This window comes from Panthera onca, chromosome F1, assembly GCF_046562875.1.
Source record: "Panthera onca isolate mPanOnc1 chromosome F1, mPanOnc1 haplotype 2, whole genome shotgun sequence".
NCBI lineage: Eukaryota > Metazoa > Chordata > Mammalia > Carnivora > Felidae > Panthera > Panthera onca.
In genome coordinates this window covers 7,927,146-7,948,060 of record NC_138355.1, presented here as the reverse complement: position 1 = coordinate 7,948,060, position 20,915 = coordinate 7,927,146, and the positions used below count along the sequence as shown (strand labels likewise).

The 20,915-nt window shown below is 43.8% G+C and overlaps 1 protein-coding gene and 1 long non-coding RNA gene across 2 annotated transcripts in view; one reads left to right on the top strand and one right to left on the bottom strand.

Annotated features, from left to right (window-relative positions):
* DRC8 (dynein regulatory complex subunit 8) overlaps positions 1 to 20,915 on the top strand; it is a 130,341-nt gene that overhangs the window by 96,154 nt on the left and 13,272 nt on the right. The window contains exon 3 of the mRNA XM_078441057.2: positions 7,567 to 7,639. Coding sequence (XP_078297183.1) covers positions 7,567 to 7,639 — 73 coding nt within the window. The remainder of the gene's footprint in view (positions 1 to 7,566; positions 7,640 to 20,915) is intronic.
* LOC132685936 (uncharacterized) lies at positions 959 to 20,034 on the bottom strand. Its single transcript, XR_013553183.2, has 5 exons — positions 19,959 to 20,034; positions 9,550 to 9,601; positions 5,584 to 5,780; positions 4,757 to 4,883; positions 959 to 1,149 (listed from the first exon to the last, which is right to left on the bottom strand). It is a non-coding gene; the product is annotated as an uncharacterized LOC132685936 (long non-coding RNA).

Here is a 20,915-nt window from a genome sequence, read left to right as displayed (position 1 = left end):
CTTAAGCCAAACATGATAAATATAGTATAACACAAAAAAGTAAATTGTTTTGCAGATAGTTTATATGAGGCAGGATTTCTGTTGTTATTTCTTACTACTTTGGTTTTCCTGCCTGAGAATGAAAGGTCCTTATCTTGTGTTTCCTTTTTAAGTTTACTTTTTACTAATCTCCATGCCCGACGTGGGGCTCGAACTCACGACCCAAGATCAAGAGTGGAATGCTCCGACTGAGCCAGCCAGGCACCCACTTCTTGTTATTATTTTCTTTCACGAACACTTTTTATTTAAAAAATTTCACACGTCTAGACAAATAGTAAGAGTGGCGCATGGAAGGAATTCTTGTGTACGGTCCCCTAGATGCACCAATTATTAACATTCTGGCGCATTTGCTTTTGCCTGTGTTCCCTCTCTTTCATGATGTACACACACACTACATTTACACGATCTACGTATTTATACGTTTTATTATTTTATTTTGCTGGACTATTTGAGAGTGAGCTGTAGACGCTGTGACCTTTCCCCTGAAATCCTCCAGTGTGTATCTTCTAAGAGCAAGAATATTCACTTACATAAGCCACCGGTGTGTATGTGTGTGTGTGTGTGTGTGTGTGTGTGTGTGTGTGTGTAAGTATAATCTTAGAATCAGAGCCCCTGGGGAGAAAACTTTCAGAGGTCACTGGCTCATTCCCCCGCTTCTTGCAGGTAAATTCCTACCGTACAAAATTGCTATTTTCCAGGAGTGATAGACCCTGGTTCCCAAGGGACCAGGCCTGTGATGTGCATGTGCGAGGGACACAGTCTGGGGCACTCCTGAAGACACGGATGTTATGAACCAACACTGCGCTGAGCAAAACCTTATCTGAGGGCCAACTCTGTCCCTTGGGTCGTCTGTTTGGCACCCTGGATCTGTCTTCAAGGTTCCCGTGGGATGGAACCTCCACTCTTCTTTGGAGGCGCCTTGTCACAGTCCCCAGGTTCCCTCCGTCTCGTGACATACTGGATCAGGTTTATGAGAGGTGGCGGTGTGCAGGGCTGAGGCGTGTGGATTCCAGCCTGTGTGTGTCGGGATCCCAGCCACTACTTCCCAGGGTGCTGGGGAGGTTACCCAATCTTTCTGTGGCCTGGTTTTGGTGGGTCGTCCTCGCAGGGCTGCCGTGGGGAGGAAGCGGGTAAGAGGATTTAGAGCAGTTGACAACAGAGCCCGGCCCGCTGGTGAAACCCTGTGCGCGGTTACCACTCCCCTTGCAGCCCGCAGGTGGTGGAGGGGAGGGAGTGGGCTGCGGGGTCTCCTTCTCCAAGTCCCAGAGGAGGTGACGGCTCCCAGCCGGAAGGCTGGTCAGTCTCCTGTGTCGCTGTCCTGCCCCCTGGTTGGGCCCGCAGCCCCGGCCCCCTGCTCTGGGGGGGCGGGGGGCGGCTAGAATGCGCAGCTATTTGTGGCCCTGGTAAGTTATTGAACATCGGGATCATCTCGGGATGATCTCCTGGTCTGTGAAATGGAGAGGACAAGGCGCACACCCCATGGGACTGTCGCGGGGGGGTCAAGGCGTCCGTGGGGACCGCGGGACCGGCGGCTGCACTGAATTCAGCTTCTGGCCAGAAGCTGCGCGTGCCTCTCCAGAGCGGCCACCTTAACCCTGTGTTCCCCTTGCTTGCCACTCCAGTCCCCCACTGCTGCCGCCCTGCACGGGCTTTCTGTCCCTCTCTCCTTGCAGGTGCCGGTACTGTGATGACCGGTGGGCCTCTCTCCGGCCAGATCTGAGCGGCGGGCCTCTCTCCTGTCCAGATCTGAGCGGCGGGCCTCTCTCCTGTCCCCGATTGAGCCGTGGGCCTTTCTCTGTCCAGATCCAAGTGGCAGGCTTCTCTCTGCCCGGATCCGAGTGGTGGGTTTCTTCTCTTAGGCCCCTGTAACACTTTGAACAGTGAGGTCATCCTGCAACCAGGGGTCCAGGCAGGGGGCAGTTGAGGGACCATGGGAGGAAGAGAGGGGTGGAGAGGCTAAGACAGGACAGACTGAGCATGTGGCCAAGAGCTAGGCCGGCAGGTCCACAGTGAATGGTGGGTGGTGTCCTGACAGCTACAAGATGACTGATTCATTCATTGTAAGGTTTATTTATATATTTTAAAAGAGACAGAGAGAGAGAGTGTGCGGGAGAGCAAGGGAGAAGCAGAGGGAGGGAGGGAGGGAGAGAGAATCCCAAGCAGGCTCCACACTGTCAGTGCAGAACCCGATGCGGGGCTCCCGCTCACAAACCGTGAGATGGCGACCTGAGCCGAAAACAGAGTCAGATGCTTAACCCACTGAGCCACCCAGGCGCCCCCAAGATGAGCGACTTAGAACAAGGGCTGTGCTAGCAAAGGAAGCGGAGGGAGAGTAGTTGGAGGCGGTAAGGCACCTGTTAGAAGTGTCTTAAGAGAGGGAAGTTACGTGAATATCTCAGGGCAAAAGAGGAAGCCACTAGTAAAGGGCTGAATGAAGATGTTGAGCGGGAGGCAAGTGTGTCCAGAAAAAGAGCCGAGACCGACGGGGTTAAGACTACGCACACCGAGATAAGCACTGAATAATGTGTATACTTGCTGGGGGGAAAAAAAGGAGCCCAGCCTGGAACTCAGGAAAATGGAGAGGGGTGAGCTTTATTAAGGAAGGGCACTTTTAGTTCCTCGGAGGCTGAGAGGGAGAGGAGGGGAGGCTTGTACACACTTGGAAGGCGGTATAGGGGCCAGGCCTGTAGTGGGGGCGCCCACCATCGGTTGTGTGTCCCTCCCGAATTCATATGATGGAGCCTTGCCCCCCCCCCCCCCACCAACGTGATGGTGTTTGGAGGTGGTGGGCCTTTGGGAAGTGATTAAGTCTAGATGAGGTCACGGGGGTGGGGTCCCCGCGATGGATTGGGGCCCTTGAAAGAAGAGGGAGACCCAGAGCTCGCTCGCTGTCGGCCATGGGAGGATACGGAGAAAGGCGGTCATGCACAAGCCGGAAGCAGGGTTCTCACCAGGCCCGGAGTCTGACAGAGCCTTGGACTCTGCCGCCTTCAGAGCCGTGAGCTGCCTCTACCCAGGCTGCGGCGCGTAGCTGTGCGGCCTGGGCTGGCCGAGCGGGCAGTCGGCGGGTCAGCAGTGCCCGGTTCGCATGGGGGGGGACGCAGGTGACAGGCCTGTGGGGTCTTCCGCTGAGATTGGGCGTACCTGTGGTTTTGAGCGTGAGGCTGGAGATGATTCAGAATAGCTGTTCGGGGGGCAGTTTGCTAGGGAAGCAGCAGGAAGCGAAAGCAAGGGGGTTAGGCAGCATGCGGGACGCTGGATGTTGGACGGCGTGAATCTGCAGCAGCCCGTGATCTTTGTGTTAGGTCTTTTCTTCCCGCAGTGCTTTGCAGGAGTAGAGGAAGGAAACCGGGGAGTTGCTCAGGGTTAGGGATTAATAGAGCAGGCAGGATGGAAGGTTCAGGGGCCCAGAATCCAGGACAGGAAACGGCAGGTCTGACTGGTTGACGGCAGCAAAGGAGCACGAATGCTCGGTGAATTCGCCGCTGCCCACAGCTCGCGGGCCAGTTTGTAGGGCTTCGGGGTGAGTTCTTGAGTTGTATTGTTCTTCAGGCCGCTGTGGACTCATCGGCCCGAGAAGCTTTGCCCTTTCCCCTTAGCGGAGTCAGGCTCCGTGCTTCAGGGCCGGAGAAAAGTAGCGCCTGCATGGCTGGAGGGCATCAGACGAGCTGTTTTCCGTGGGCAAAGTGGGTCGTCCTGGCTGGATTCACTCAGAGGAGGAGACATGGTGATCGGTTCTTCAAAGGGGAGCCAGAGGGGTAGAGAAGACCTTTCCAGGCGGGAAGGAAGGACCTGCCCTTCTGACACGGAGCCTGCGGGTGGCGGGCCCCGGGCCAGCCGTGTGCCCCCTGAGTGCTCCCACCTCCCCAGGAGCACCCCCTCGCGAGCCCTGGTCTCTCCAGCCCTCTCCGCGCTGGCCCCTGCCCATCCGCGTTCGTGAGTGCCCACCTCCCTCCGGTCTTACGTTTCTTACAGAATCTTCCCTGGCCCCACGCCTCTGCCCCCCTCCCCAGACATCACTTCCTCCCCTTCGCTCCCCGGACCCATCCTCCTGGACGCCGTGCAGTCTGATTTCGACGGCGCCTTCCCTCCTCAAATATCACAACTGATCTTCCTTCCCTCAACCCATGCTCTCCGCAGCATGGGACACTGAGATGAGGCTCGCTTTCCCCACGTCTTTCCTCAGCTCCCTGGACGCGACCCTGTGCGGAGTTCGCGCCTCCCCTCTGGCTCCTCTCCTCCGTGGCTAACGCGGGCCTCTTCCTCGTACCGCTGGGTCAGCGCGGGCCCTCTAGAGAGTTCCTCCTGGACCCCTGGCTGGTGTCTTCCTGCCAGCACACTCCCGTCAGAGCCCACGGCTTCGCTGCCAGAGCTGTGTCTCCGGCCCACACCTTCCTCCCGCTCAGGCCCTCCTGTGCGTCGTGTCTGGGGCTGGATGCCGCCTGGCCCGCCACCTAATAGTCAGCCCTTCCTGTGTCGTGGGGGCTGGTAGCGACCAAGGGCTCGTTGCAACCTGGTTCAGGGGCACCTGGGGGGGCTCACTCGGTTAAGCGTCTGACTCTTGATTTTGGCTCAGGTCATGGTCTCACGGTTCGTGAGTTCGAGCCCCGCTCGGGCTCTCTGCAGACAGACTCAAAAAATAAATTAAAAAATTAAAAAACAAACAAACAAACACCTGGTTAACGTTTCTCAGAGAGGCACGAGGGAGAACAATTACCTTGCTGACACGGCGCAAGGTGATTCTCTCTCTCTTTCTGTGTACCTCTCAACGTCTGACTCGTGATGATGGCTCTTCCTAGCCGTTTCCAGAAATAGGGAGTATTGGACTGATAATTTAAAATGTTCTAGTAGCCACAAGGAAACAAAAGGCAAAAGAGAAACAGGTGAAATTAATTTTAGTAATAAGTGTTAGTCAACCCAATATGTCTAAAATATTGTCATTTCAACATGTGTCAATTTAAAAGTGATCGATGAGATATTTTACATTTTTTTGTGTGTGTGCTCAGTTTTTGAAATCTGTATTTTACACTTACAGCCTGTTTTTGTTTGGGCTAGCCACCTGCGCAGTGCTCAGTAGCCAGACGGACGAAAGGGCCGCTGTCCTACACGCCTGCCCGCAGGCGGTTCCAGGTCCCCTCTCCACCCCCTACCCCCACCCCTGCCTCTGGTGTAGGGTAACCAGCTTTTCTTCAGGTCCCTCTGATTCTGGAGTTTCTTCAGTTTTCTTTTCTTTTCTTTCTTTTTAATGTTTTATTTATTTATGTATTTTTAATTTTTTTTTTAATGTTTATTTCAGAGACAGAGCATAAGTGGGGGAAGGGCAGAGAGAGAGGGAGACAGAATCTGAAGTAGGCTTCAGGCTCTGAGCTGTCAGCACAGAGCCCGACGCGGGGCTCGAACTCACAAACCACGAGATCATGACCTGAGCTGAAGTCAGATGCTCAACCAACTGAGCCACCCAGGCGCCCCTGGAGTTTCGGTTTCCTGATGCACATAGCAAAAGGCCCGGAAGGTTATGGAAGGGCTAAATCTGTGAATACTTACCAAATCATGTTTTTGTCCCTGCCTCTCTTTGGTCTAATGTATACAGCAGCCAGTCTGATGTTACAACGATATGTTTACTAGTTCGGTGTTAGCCAGATTCACGGCACATCTTTAGGGACTTCTCGAAAGTATAGTCTTGTAAAATGCTTCAGTTTCTATGCACACCATCATGTTTAGATCCTGCCTTCACGAGGGACCTGGGCGGGAAAAGCAATGCAGAAGTTTACAGACTGAGGTACTCCGGCCGGTGTGAAACGTAGTCCACAGGAAGACGTGGCGTGTATAGTGGGCCGTGTTTGTTACAAAGGAAAATCAGTAAATGAAAATTAAGAATCCCGTCTTCCGCAGTTAAAGACTTTTGATTTTCCCTCGCTGCTCATCCCGCAGCCTCTGTAAGTGAAGAAGCCTAACATTCTAATTTAAACTGTTTTCTCAGGGGTGCCAGGGTGGCTCAGTCAGTTGAGCGTCCGACTTCAGCTCAGGTCACGACCTCACGGTCCGTGAGTTCAAGCCCCACGTCAGGCTCTGTGCTGACAGCTCAGAGCCTGGAGCCTGCTTCAGATTCTGGGTTTCCTTCTCTCTCTGCCCCTCCCCTGCTCATGTTCTGTCTCTCTCCATCTCAAAAATAAATAAAAACATTAAAAAAAATTTTTTTAATGTTTTCACAGGGCGTCTGGGGGACTCAGTCGGTTAAACATCCAACTCGTGGTTTTGGCTCAGGTCATGATCTAATGACCGCATGGGGCTCTCCACTGACAGTGGAGCCTGCTTGGGATTCTCTGCCCCTCCCTCTCTCCCTCCCTCCCTCTCTCTCTAAATAAATAAATAAACTTAAAAAAAAAGTTTTCTCAGTAAAATAGGGAGTAAGTATAACACCATTATTACCCAGAATGGTAAAAAAAATTAAATATTCTAGTCAAGTGGGGTGCCTAGGTGGCTCAGTTGGTTAAGCATCTGACTCTTGATTTGGGCTCAGGTCATGATCCCAGTGTCCTGGGATTGAGCCCCACATCAGGCTCTGTGCTGACAGCTCGGAGCCTGCTTGGGATTGTCTCTCCCTGCCTCTGTCCCTCTCCTTGCTCACGCTCTCCCTCTCTCACTCTCCTTCTCAAAATAAATAAATAAATATTTAAAAATTCTATTCAAGTGCATATTTGTGAAATTAAGTTAACATTCAAATATTGCATCTTTAATTTTAATAATTTTAAGTGGAAATCTTTAATAATCTATTCTAAATCCCCTCTCTTCACATCTAGGGAGTACCGAATAAAATTTATACTTTTCTTAGGTTATTTGCTGAATTGAATTACATCATTATGGGGAGGGCAGGGACATAACTAATATTTATTGAGTGTATGCTATTCAATAAATCTTGCATAGTATAAAGCAAGAACTATGCTTTATATTATGATAGTTCGTATTATTTTACTCTTAGGGTGTTCCCCGCCCCTTTCTAAGTATTTGCACGAAGTCACTAGGTTTTAACCACCAGGTAGGCTTCTAAACCCAGAGATTAACCTGTGCAGCCTAGCACGTGATAGAGCTCAGATCTGAACCCTGACAATCTGACACTAGGGGCCACGCTTTTCAGTATTTTGCCACTAATGTGGACTTTAACACAAACCTCTGAGCGAGATATTATTGTCCCCATTTTACAGATGCAGAAACTGAGGTTTGAAACAGCTAATTAACTTAAAATCAGCTAGTGAGTGCCTGACACTTCTTTTTCTTGCCCCCTCCCCTGTTTTCATTTTCTAGAATGTTCTGATTTGGGCTCGGGCTAATCCACGCAAACACTTCTTTCTTCTCCCTTTGGTTCATTTGTCTGCCTTTTCCTTCCCCCGGAAAAGTATCTGCTGTCGTCACGAGGTAGAACTTAATTGAGTGACCTCGGTGCTACATCTGCCCTGACCTTGTTTAGAGAAGCACAGCGCTTGCTTTCCAAAGTTTATGTTCTAAAACTGTTGACCACTTTTTCCGCAGAGAGATCGGAACAATTATCAGGTCGCTAGGGTGCTGCCCGAGCGAAGGAGAGCTCCATGACCTGATCGCGGAGGTAAGCAGACCTGGGGCAAGGCTGCGTGCCGCGGGCTCCCTGCTTCGTCCATTCCTGGTGCCTAAAAACCCTTCCCTGCAGCTAAGCGTGTTCTAAACTAATGAGGGTGCTTGGTGGAAACATTCGGGCAGCTTTACGGATCAGCCAGCCAACAGGGTCTGAACAAATTAATAGCAGATCTGGAACAAATGGCTTTGACTGAGTAACATGATGGCTCAAGTGAGGAGCCCACTTTATATTGTTTATACACTTTTTTTTTTAATGTTTATTTATTTATTTTTGAGACGGAGAGAGAGAGAGTGCACATGCACAAGCGGGCAGGGGCAGAGAGAGAGACACACACAGAATCTGAAGCAGGCTCCAGGCTCCGAGCCGTCAGCGCAGAGCCTGACTCGAGGCTCAAACCCACAAACTGGGAGATCATGACCTGAGCCGAAGTCAGATGCTTAACCAACTGAGCCCCCCAGGCGCCCCTTATTTATACTCTTTAAACTTAGTTGAAGAAAGGCCAGCAGACAGACACAGGGGACTGACTATATGCAGAGAGGATATTGGCACTGGAAAGGTAAATATACTGAATAATGTCACTTCAGAGGGGATAGAAGTGGAAACAGAGACTGGAAGAAATTTATATTTATTTGGGGGAAATAAAACCAACTTTCCGAGCAAGTAGTAAACACAATAATAAGAACTAACTTGACATTGACCAAAGAGTCTAAGAATTTGAAAAATGGTTATTTGCAACCGTGTAGATGAGTCCCTGGAGAGAGTTATCCCGTAAAGCAGTGGTGAGTGGCCCAAGACCAGAGAGCTTCCTGCCCTGTTTGGTTTTCCAGCAAAGGATCTGCTCTAACTTCCACATGCAGCTTTCAGTCCAACAAAGCAGGGGCCTGCGGGGAACCGAGCTCCCTGGGCCCCCACCACGAGAAGAACCTTTCCAGAACTGCTTTTGTGGGTGTGTGGGTCTCCAGGTAGGAGGAAACAGGAGACAGGCAAGGAAGCGTGATTTTGTTGATTTCCTTATTTCATGTGCCCAGCACAGCACCGGCCCCGGGCGCATCCCTTTCAGTTTGTCCATGATAATCGGTACTTCAAAGACAAATGAAATAACGCATTTGAATCCTAACGCACTATATAAAGTTAAGGAACGGAAGATCAGGAAGGTAACTCTGATACCCATCTCTTGGCATCTTGGTAACTAAAGGGCAGTACCAGTTTTTCATTAGCATTTAAAAATATTCAGTACAGCACAAAATCTTTACGCTGGTTTTCCATTTGGGGACCCGGTGAAACTATTTACTCAGAGGAAAAAAAAAAAACAACTTATTTTTCCCAAGTGGGTACTCATTTTTAAAAATAAGGTGTTGATCGCTGCTTGACAGTGTTTATCGACAAAGCGAGAATCTGTGCTAGGGAAAGGAAAGTTGGCATTGTGGAGCAGAGAGGGACTGGAGGATGAATTTACAGTGAAATCGTAATGATTGCGTACAATTCAGTAGAGTAAGCACAGCGGTAATGAAAAATGGCCCTGGAAAGACAGAAAAGCGGAACCTTTAGAGCCTGATTCCTTGATGGTTGGTTTGTACGTTTCAATCTGTAGCGGGGGTCCGCCAATCCCAACCCCTGGGCCAAATCCAGCCCACCTCCTCTTATTGTAAATGAAGTTTTATCGGGACACAGCTAAACTCGTTTATTTACATATTGTCTGTGGCTGTTTTCTCACTGCAAGAGTGGAGGTTCAGTCCTCGCGACAGAGACCATATGGTTTGCAGAGCTTAAAATATTTACTGTCGGGCCCTTTCCAGGGAAAGTTTGCCAACTCTTGATCTGTAAGTTTTTCTGGCAAAGTGGAACAGACACCACGAATAGTGTCAGGAAGTCTACTTGCAAACCCCAGAGCTACCACTTACAGCTGTGTGGCCTTGGCTGAGCAGCGTCCTCTTTCCAAGCCTGGTCCCACATCTGCGAAAAGAACGCAACAATAGCCAAGTGTCTTTATGAGGATTCATTCTGATCGCTGCAAGGAATCAGCTGTTCCCTGGTGGGCACTCAGTGTATATTTGGGTTGGCTTGCTCTGTAGGTGGCTCTCTACCGAAATGACCCCGTGGGTTTCACAGTTAATCACAGTAGATGCTCAGGCCCCAGCATTTTCTTTTGTATTTGTCCTTTGCTTAGGTACATTGACACAGCCTTTGAAAATTACACGTTTCGAACAGTTGGACCAAGAGGGATCACTGTGCGATCTAAGCCCTACATATGTTTTTCTGTATTTGTGTGCAACAGTTTGTTCAGATTAAATTATAGCAAGATGCTTAAGAAGCTTAAGAATTATAGCAATATGCTATCTAAGCCCTACATATGTTTTTCTGTATTTGTGCGCAACAGTTTGTTCAGATTAAATTATAGCAAGATGCTTAAGAAGCTTTGGGTGTGACTACCCTTTTTGAAGTTTCCCAAATAAGTGAGGGGGAAAAAAAAGCACATAGATATTTGTAGGTATCAAATACATTAAAAAAAAAAAACAAAGCTCCAAATAGTAGGTGAATAAGGATGGATGAATGTTGTATTGATAAATGCTCTGTAATGGTTTCAGAAACTAAACTATATCTGCTTCATTTGCTTTAAAATGCAATAATGTAAAAAAATACAATCATGTGACAATGCTCTAAAATTCTACACATCGAAGGGCACCTGGGTGGCTCAGTTGGTTAAGCATCTGCCTCTTGACTTTGGCTCAGGTCATGATCTCATGGTCTTCAGATCGAGCCCTGCATTAGGCTGCATGCTAGGCGTGGAGCCTGCGTGGGGTTCTCCCTCTCGCTCTTCCCCTCCCCCCGCTTGTCCCTCCCTCCCTCCCTTCCTCTCTCTCTCAAAAACAAACAAAAACCCGCAACAAAATCTATGTTCAGTTCTCTAGCTGCCATTTACTTAAATTTCAGTGTAGATACATACTCTCAGCCCCTCACTTCCTGAGGAGCGATAGGAGAGCTAATGTCTCTCTTGAAATAGATCATTTAAAAATCACTCAGCATTGATCCCTCTACTTCATATTCTACAATTAGCAACTTGCCCCAAATAATCTGTACCCGCTTGGAATATCACAAAACCCAACAGCCGTAAGAAGGGTTAATATAAATTTTATTGACATACAGGTTATTAAACCATTCTTCCTTTACTATGGAGTTAGAGGCTTCCAGGCTCTTCTGTGTGAGAGCTGGGGCCGGGGGTGGGGGTTGGGGGGGACATGGTGGCCTCTCAATACCAGCGGGAAGGGCGTGGAGAGGTCTACAGCCTTCAAAGTTCAAACTCAAGTGGAATTGTGGAGAATTTAAAGTAATTAGAAGGGAGAACTACGAGATGTTTGGAAAATAACACCTATGTTGATAAGATTATTACACTGTACAGTGATTTTTTCTAAAAGGTCAATTCGTCAGGAAGGTATTAAAAATCATAAATGTCTGTGTTCCATAGATGGAGATTTTAACAAGCTTCTCAAGTAATTGATAGAGCAACTACATAAAATATCAGCAAAGATGGAGATAATCTCAACACCACCATTAACCACTCTGGCCTAACTGATATTTATAGGACACTACACCTACAATACATGTTCTTTCCAAGTGGCCATGGAATGTTCAATAGGATGTATTAAGTGCTGGACCATAAAACAAACCTCAGTACATTTTAAAAAATCGAAATCATACAGGATATGTTCTCTGATTTAAAAAATGGAATGAAGCCAGAGATCAATTGAGAATAAGATAACTAGGAAGTCCTCAAATATTTGAAATGAAGCAACATACTTCTAAAACGATTCATGAATCAAAGAAGAAATCACAAGGGGAGTGAGAAAGCATTTTGCCCTGAACGTTGATGAAAATGCAACACGTCAAACGTTGTGGGATTCAGGGAAAGTAGTGCTTGGAGGCCAGTTTACAACTCTAAATGTTCACATTGGAAAAGTAAAAAGACCTAAAATTAATGATCTAAATTCTCATCTTAGGAAGCTAGGAAAAGAAGAGCAACATAAACCCAATATATAGAGAAGGAGAAAAATTGTGAAGAGCAGAAATCCGTGTACTAGAAAATGGACAGAGAAAATCCCTGAACGCAAAATACTAGTCTTTTCAAATAAAACTGATAAACTTGTAGCTCAGACAATCAAGACAAATTACCAACATCTAGATTAAAGGAGGGTTTTTCATTATCCTTCAGGCATTTGAAAACGTTAATAAGAGACAGCCTTATGCCACTAAATGCAGCAACTTAGATGAAATTGACATGCTCACCAAGAGACACAAATGACCAACACTGACCCAAGAAAAAGCGGAGAATTTGGGTAGCCCCCTATCAGTTATGAAAATTAAATTTATAATTAAAAACTTTCCCATAAAGAAAACTAGAAGTTCAGATGGCTTCTCTAGTGAATTTTTTTTCAAACATTTATGGAAGAAATAGTACCAATTCTACTCAAAATTCTTTCTGAAAACATTACAGGAGGTAACACTTTCCAGGCTAGTATTACTGTGATATTCAAACCAGACAATTGTATTACAAAAAAAAAGGAAAACTACAGATCTTGTTAACATAGATGTAAAAAGTCCTTACTATGATTTTACCAAGTCAATTTCAACAATATCGTATAAAGGATAATACATCATGAGCAGGTGGAGTTTATCTCAGGAATTTAAGGTTGGCTTAACATGAATCAATGTAATCTACTACGTTAAGAGAACAAAGTCGATAAATCATATGATCATTTCAATAAATATATAAAAAGCATTTGAAAAAATTCGATACCCACTGAAGATAACAATACTCAGCAAACTAAGAATAAAAGGAAACTTGTCAATCTGGCCAAGGGCAGCTGTGAAAACTCAAGGCTAAGATGACACTCAGTGTTTTCTACCTAAAATCGTGAACAAGGCATGGATGCCTGTGTTTATCACTCCTATTCATCATTGTACTTGAAGTCCTAGCTAGTGCAACAAGGTAAGAAGAAATAATAAAAGACTATTTTATATTTATATTATTTTCTATATTTATATATTTTTATAATATTTAATATAGTATATTTAATATTATTATAAAAATAATAGAAGTGAAACTATTTCTATGTCAGACAACATGATTTTTCATGGAGAAAATCCTAAGAGAGTTACCAAAAAGCCACTAGAATGTGTGACTTTAGCCAGATCATAAGCTACATGGTCAACATGAAAAATTAATTGTATTTCTTTTTTTTTCCAGATGTCTTCTTTATTTATTTTATTTTATTTTTTTTAAATTTACATCCAAATTAGTTAGCATATAGTGCAACAATGATTTCAGGAGTAGATTCCTTAATGCCCCTTACCCATTTAGCCCATTCCCCCCTCCCACAACCCCTCCAGTAACCCTCTCTCTGTTTTCCATATTTAAGAGTCTCTTATGTTTTATCCCCCTCCCTGTTTTTATATTATTTTTGTTTCCCTTCCCTTATGTTCATCTATTTTGTCTCTTAAAGTCCTCATATGAGTGAAGTCATATGATATTTGCCTTTCTCTGACTAATTTCACTTAGCTTAATACCCTCCAGTTCCATCCACGTAGTTGCAAATGGCAAGATTTCATTCTTTTTGATTGCCGAGTAATACTCCATTATATATATATACCACCTCTTCCTTATCCATTCATCCATCGATGGACATTTGGGCTCTTTCTATACTTTGGCTGTTGTCGATAGTGCTGCTATAAACATGGGGGTGCATGTGTCCCTTCGAAACAGCACACCTGTATCCTGTGGATAAATGCGTAGTAGTGCAATTGCTGGGTCATAGGGTACTTCTATTTTTAATTTTTTTAGGAAGCTCCATACTGTTTTCCAGAGAGGCTACACCAGCTTGCATTCCCATAATTGTATAATTAGAAATCAATGGTAAGAAAAATGAAATCAAGTAAACAACTCCATTTAAAAAAGCATTAGAATAGAAGAGTCAATACATCTAACAAAATATAGGCAAGACTTATACACTAAAAACAGCAAACACTATAAAGAGAAATTAACTAAGATTTAAAAGGATACATATACATGTTCATGGATTGCAAAACAACATCGTTAAGATGGCAGTTCTTTGATGAATTCAGTATGTGTTCAAAATCATAGCAGGCTTTTGTTTTTAAAGACATTTATAAGTTGATTCTGAAATTTGAATGGAAAAGCAAAGGACCTAGAATAAACAAAATAATTTAGAAAGTGTAGGGCAAGGGTGGGTGGACTTTCACTACCTGATTGCAAGATTCACTGCAAAACTACAGTAATCATGACAGTGTGATATTTGTGGACTGAAAGACATATAGACCAATGGGACAAACCAGAGGATCCAGAAATAGAACTATACATCTCTGACAAAGGTGCCAAAGTAATTCCATGAAGAAAGGATGATCACTTCAATAAATAGTGCAGGAGCAAATGGGTATCTGAATAGAAAGAACACAAAGTTTGTCACTCTTTTTACTCCATACAAAGGTTAACTTGAAGTGGATCATAGACCTGAATAGATGAGCTAAAACTATACATTGCTAGAAGAAGAGAGAAAACCCTGTGATATTGGGTTAGCCAAACATTTCTTAGATAAGACATAAAAAGCATGAACCACACAAAAAAACAAACAAACACAATAAACAATGATTATCTTAATATTAAAAGGATTTGCCCAATCAGGGGGTGCCTGGGTGGCTCAGTCACTTACGCATCTGACTCTTGGTTTTGGCTCAGGTCACGAGTTTGCGCCCTGCATCAGGCTCCACACTGTTAGTGTGTGAATCCCACTGCTTGGGATTCTCTCTTTCTCCTTCTCTCTGCCCCTCCCCTGCTTGCACATGCTCTCTCTCTCTCTAAATAAATAAAATAAAATCGAATCGAATCAAATTGAATAAAATAAAATAAAAAAATAAAAATCATAACGATACTCACTGAACTTGAAGAAAGAGTGGAGGACCTCAGTGAGACCCTCAAGGAAGAGATAGAAAACATAAAAAAGAACCAATCAGGGACGAATAACTCAATGAATGAAATGAAAAATACACCCACAAGAGAGGATAGTAGACTAGAGAAAACAGAAGAATGGATCTGTGACCTGTAGGACAGAGTAATGGACAGCAATCAAGCTGAACAGGAGAGAGAAGGACAAATGCAAAATGAAAATAGACTAAGTGAACTCAGTGACACCATCAAGTGTAGTAACATTGACATTGTAGGGATCCCAGAAGGAGGAGAGAGAAAAAGGAATAGAAAATTTATTTGAAGAAATAATAGCTGAAAACTTCCTGAATCTAGAGAAGGAAAGAGAAATCCAGATCCAGGAACCATAGAGAACCCCCAACAAAGTCAACCCAAAGATGTCCATACCAAAATACATAGTAATTAAGATGGCAAAAAGTAGTGATCAAGATAAAAATTTAAAAGCAGCAAGAGAAAAGAATGCAGTAACATACAGGGGAAACCTCATAAGGTTATTAGCTGATTTTTCAGCAGAAACTTTGCAGGCCGGAAGGGAGTGTCATGATATATCCAAAGTGCTGAAAGAAAAAAAATTCTGCAGCCAAGAATACTCTATTCAGCAATGCTCTCATTCAGAATAGAAGAAGAGATTAAGAGTTTCCCAGACAAACAAAAGTTAAAGAAATTCATGTCCATTAAGTCAGCCTGATAAGAAATTTAAAAGGGACTTTTTGAGTGGAAAGGGAAGACCATAAGTAGGAATAAGAAAGGTAGGAAGCACAAAAGCAGTAACATTAAATGTATCTGTAAAAGTCAGTCAAGCGATTCACAAAATAAAAGATGTAAGGTATGACACCATATGCATAAAATGTGGAGTGGGGGGAGAAGAGTGAAGAATGGGTTCAAACTTAAGTGACCATCAACTTAATATAGACTGCTATATATAATACTAATGGCAACCACAAATCAAAAACCTGTAATAGATATGCAAAAAATAAAGAGAAAGAAATCTAAGTATATCACTAAAGAAAGCCAGCAAACCATGAGAGAAGAAAGGAACAGAGATGAACTACAAAAACAACCAGAAAACAAGTAACAAAATGGCAATAAATACATACCTATCAATAATTACTTTGAACGTAAATGGACTAAATGCCCCAATCAAAAGACATAGGGTGAAGGAATGGGTAAAAAAACATGACTTATCTATATGCTGTCTACAAGTGACCCATTTCAGACCTAAAGACACCTGCAGATTTAAAGGAAAGGGAAAAACATTTATCACGCAAATGGAAGTGAAAAGAAAGCCAGGGTAGCAATAGTTATATAAAGGACAAAATCGACTTTAAAACAAAGACTGTAACAAGGGACAAAGAAGGACACCATATAATCATAAAGGAGACAATCCAACAAGAAGGTCTAACAATTGTAAATATTTACGCACCAACATGGAAGCACCCAAATACATAAAGCAGCTACTAACAGAAAGGAACTAATCAATGGTAATACAACAATAGTAGGGGACTTTAATGCACTGTTTACATCAATGGACAGATCATCCAAACAGAAATCAATAAGGAGACAGTGACTTTGAATGACACATCGGAGCAGATGGATTTAACAGATATTTTGAGAATATTCCATTTTCATTTCTTTGATGTGTCTGTTGACCTTCTGGATGTCTTCTTTGGAAAAATGTCTGTTCATGTCTGCTGCCCATTTTTAAACTGGATTATTGTATTACTATCAAGGAAATGCAAATCCAAACAATGAGATATCACCTCACACATGTCAGGATAGCTAAAATCAAAAACAAAAGAAACAACAAGTTTGGTGAGGATGTGGAGAAGAAACCCTCGTTCACTGTTGGTGGGAATGCAAGCTGGTGCAATCACAGGGGAGAACAGTACGGAGGTTCCTCAAAAAATTAAAAATAAAACTACCATATGATCCATTAATTCCACTACTGGGTATTTAGCCAAAGAATATGAAAACATTTATTCAAAAAGGCATATGCACCTCTATGTTTATTGCAGCATTACTTAACAATAGCCAAATTATGGCAACAACCCAAGTGTCCATTGATAGATAAATGGATAAAGAAGCTGTGGTATGTATATAATGGAATACTACTCAGCCATAAAAAGAATGTAATCTTGCCATTTGCAACAACATGGATGTATCTAGAGAATATAATGCTAAGTGAAATAGGTCAATCGGAGAAATACAAATAAATACCACATGATTTCACTCTGATGTGGAATTTAAGAAACAAAACAGAAGAACAAAGAAAAAAAGAGACAGACCAAAAAAGAGTCTTAACTATAGAGAACAAAGAGGTGGTTACCAGAGAGGAGGTGGGGGGGGGGGGGGAATGGGTGAAATAGATAATGGAGATTAAGAGTACATTTATCATGATGAGCACTGAGTGACATATAGAACTGTTGAATCGCTATATTGTACACCTGAAACTAATATAACATTGTATGTCGACTGTACTGGAATTAAAAAAAAAAAATCTCCCTCCCGTGTACCCCTGTGTTTTTCAAACTGCTGCTTCTATGGTGTATGTCAGAGGAGCTGTTTGTTGTGGTGTCTCCTTAAGGGGGAAGACCCAGCTTCCTCTTGCCCTCTGGCTCTCCTAGAGCCAAGCCTGCTGATTTTTAAAGTTCCAGGTATTAAGTCCCACTGATTGTAAGAACTTTCGAAGTTAGGCCTCTCTGGCTTTCAAAGCCAGATATTGTTGGGGGGTCGGGTGGGGGTGGGGGAGGGGTTGTCTTCCCTGTGTGAGTCCCTTGTGCCTGGGCAGGTGGCATGGGGTCTTCTCCTCTTCCCTCTCTGTGTCTCCAGCATCCCTCCCTCCCCTGGACAGTCTCGGACAGTCCTGCATGTCTGTTAGGCTCCCAGCTGTATCTCTGCCCCTTCCTCCCTTCTTTGATGTAGCCTTTTTTCTACATTTAGCTGTGGAGAATCTGTGCTGCCAGTGTTTGAGTCATTTTCTGGATTATATACAACTGACGTGGGTGTTACCAATTTGTATCCATGGGATGCGAGGTGAGCCCAGGATTCTCATACCAAAATCTTCTGCCTTAACTCCGCTCTTTGAGAATTCTTGGCCTACTGCTGGAGTTCAGTTTTCTGGGTCTGTTAGGTCATGGTTACTCGTCCATCTGCTTTCCAGCTTCCAAAATTTTATTGCTGTTGTATGCTCTCCTAGTCTACCTGTCTAAGGTTTGTGATTGTTTAAAAAATATATTCCTTTACTGCAATTTTAACGAGGTTCGAGAGGGACTGAAGTTACATGCGTGTGTGCACTCTGCCTTCTTAACCCAGACTTCCACTGATATTTGATTAGTCATTCAGCAGAAAGCAGCAGTAATAATCCAGAGAAAATGAAAATAAATCTAAATGAGATATCCTTAAATAATCTTTGAAAAAGAGGTTTGCTAAATGTGAGAATTAGAACACTGAGCAATTATAGCATGTATGATATAATACACACTTTAGATTGTGTTAAGGAAGCGTGTTTAAATATTAAAGGTAACTACAAAAAGAATAGAAGTTGAACGTATCACTTCCCAATTGATAAAGAGGATAAACGAATTCAAGGGCGTTTCAGTCAGTCCAAAGAATGTGGAAAATAACTAAAAAAGAAGCATAGAAAAATCAGGGTGCATAGAAAGCACAAGATAAGGATATTAGCAATTATAATGAATGCAGCTGGACGAAACTCACAAGGTAGAAAACAGAGATTGTGAAATTAGACTTTAAAGGTTTGGTTTTTTTTTGAAATTAGACTTTACAAAGATCCACCTTACACTGTACCAACAAATTCTGCCTTCAGATGATACACTGACCCCTTCTTACCACTTCTATACCCATCACCTTGGTCCAAGCCACTGTCCCAATCTCCCTGAACAACCATGGCGGCCTTTGAACTCTCTGCTCCCGCGCTTGGTCCCCTGCTGTCTACTCTTCACACTACAGTCAAGAAGGATGATGTGAACAAGGTTAGGTCAGTCAGAGTGCTCCACTCCTCTGCTCAGAACCCCTCTTCTGAGGTCCCCAGGTCACTTAGGAAAAAAGTCCAAAGTACTTTTCTTTTTTTAAAAACAAATTTTTTTTTCTTCAACGTTTTTGAATTTATTTTTGGGACAGAGAGAGACAGAGCATGAACGGGGGAGGGGCAGAGAGAGAGGGAGACACAGAATCGGAAACAGGCTCCAGGCTCCGAGCCATCAGCCCAGAGCCTGACGCGGGGCTCGAACTCACGGACCGCGAGATCGTGACCTGGCTGAAGTCGGACGCTTAACCGACTGCGCCACCCAGGTGCCCCCCCAAAGTACTTTTCTTAGCACAGCTTACAAGGCCCTAAGGGATCAGGTCTGTCACTTCCTGCCATTGCCCTTGGTCACATGCTGGCTTCCTTGCTGTTTTCGACTATGTCCTACATGCTTCTATTCAAGGTCTTTGTTCTTGCTCTCACCCCTGCTCTGGGGTGCTCTTCTTCCAAATACCCACAGCACTTAGAGATCTTATGTTTTAGATCTGGACCAGAGTGAGTCCTAATGTGGCAAGAAAGAAAGCATCTCGCAGATGATGCTGCCATCCTGAACTGCCCCATGTTTTACCTGTGCCTTGTGAATCTCTGTCCTTGGAAGTTTGATACTAGGTAAGATCTCGGATTCTGGTGAATCTCACTTGATGATACAAGCCTTTGTGTTTTGTCAGTAGTATTCGACACGATCTGAAGTTCTCTATTTATGTGTCTGTCTCTTGCTTTTGTGATAGAAACTCCTTGAAGGCGCAAAGCTTATGCCTCATACACCATTGCATCCTTAGCATGTAGAACAAAGCCCGACGTGTACTGGTTCAAGAAACTGCTCTCCTGTTTGCTGTGGGCCTGAGCAATAGTCTGGTTATAATTGTGTTTCTGACACCTTCTCTTCTGCCTCTAATACTTTCCGGACTCTACTTGTAAGACCTATTATCAGAATAGTAGCAAATGTGGAAATTAGGCTTACAAAGCACCGCAGAGATACTTACTATAGGTCTGATTCATGTGCTCAAAAATTCCAAGTTTACGGGAAGTAAAAGTAATGAAAAACTCCTATGAACGGGTCATCGTTCATTCGACAAATAATTATCAAGCATTTACTACGTGCCGGGTGTCAGGCATACAGAGACACAAGACAACTGAAGAAACCCCATCCTAATTGGGCTCGGGATAGTTTCAAACCATTTAAATTTGTGAACATCGAAAATGTAAATACATAGGCATTAAAATATTCGAGATTGTACTCAGTCCTCTTCATTTTGCTAAATGAAGAAACTCACCCATAAATGAACGTTCAGTGCATTTTCTGTGGTCAGTGATTTAATGTTAAATTAATAGTGGTGAGAAGCCTTTATGATGTCAATGTGTCAAATATTCCCTAGTAACCAGTTACAACAATGTAATGATTCTACTGAGTCATTTCCTGCATTTTTCATCTTGGCCGAAAAATACCTTACCGTACCAGACGTACCACAAGCCCCAGAGGTCCCAAATCACAGTTTCTCATTATTTTTAATTGGTTAAGTATCCTCAGAAATATTTTCTTTGAAACTTCAGAAATGGCTGTCTCGTTAGTAGAGTAAAATCTGCATAATCCACAAAAATTCCAGTGGGGATTTCCATCAGCCTGGACCTTAACTACATCATTCTCGTTTCCAGATGAGCCCTGAGATGTCACATCGTTCGGAATCCAACTGTGTCAGAGATTGGGAACGGGTGGGAATAATTATGTTCTGATTTTGAAGTAGCTGGTGACGTGAAATATTGTTATCTGTTATTTTTCCTCAACACCTTGGCATTGGAGGAGGTGGGAGAAGGAAGTAGATCTGCTCTAATTTGTGCTAATGTTAGATGCCGGAGGTAAAGATTTGTAGACCGAGAGGTACTTCGGAGATTATCTAGAAATGGCTACCAGCCATGATTTCTGAATGAAAATAGGTAAATGGCGGTGGGGGAGGGGAGTGGGGTGTTGAGAGGATTGTGTTGCACAAAGAATACACTGAGATTATCACTTATCTGTAGCTAGAAGAACAACAGTAAATGGTATGAAAGCAGCGGTCAACAGAAGAAAAAAAACCCAGAGAAATCAGTCAGTAAGTGTCGTTTTCCGTCTCTTACACAAATATGTAATATAAATAAATAATTTCATAATTTTATATAAACCAACCATAACAAGAGACTAATAAAAGTTTTTATTTCAATGTTTATTGTGATAAAATAAGTAATACATTGTAGAA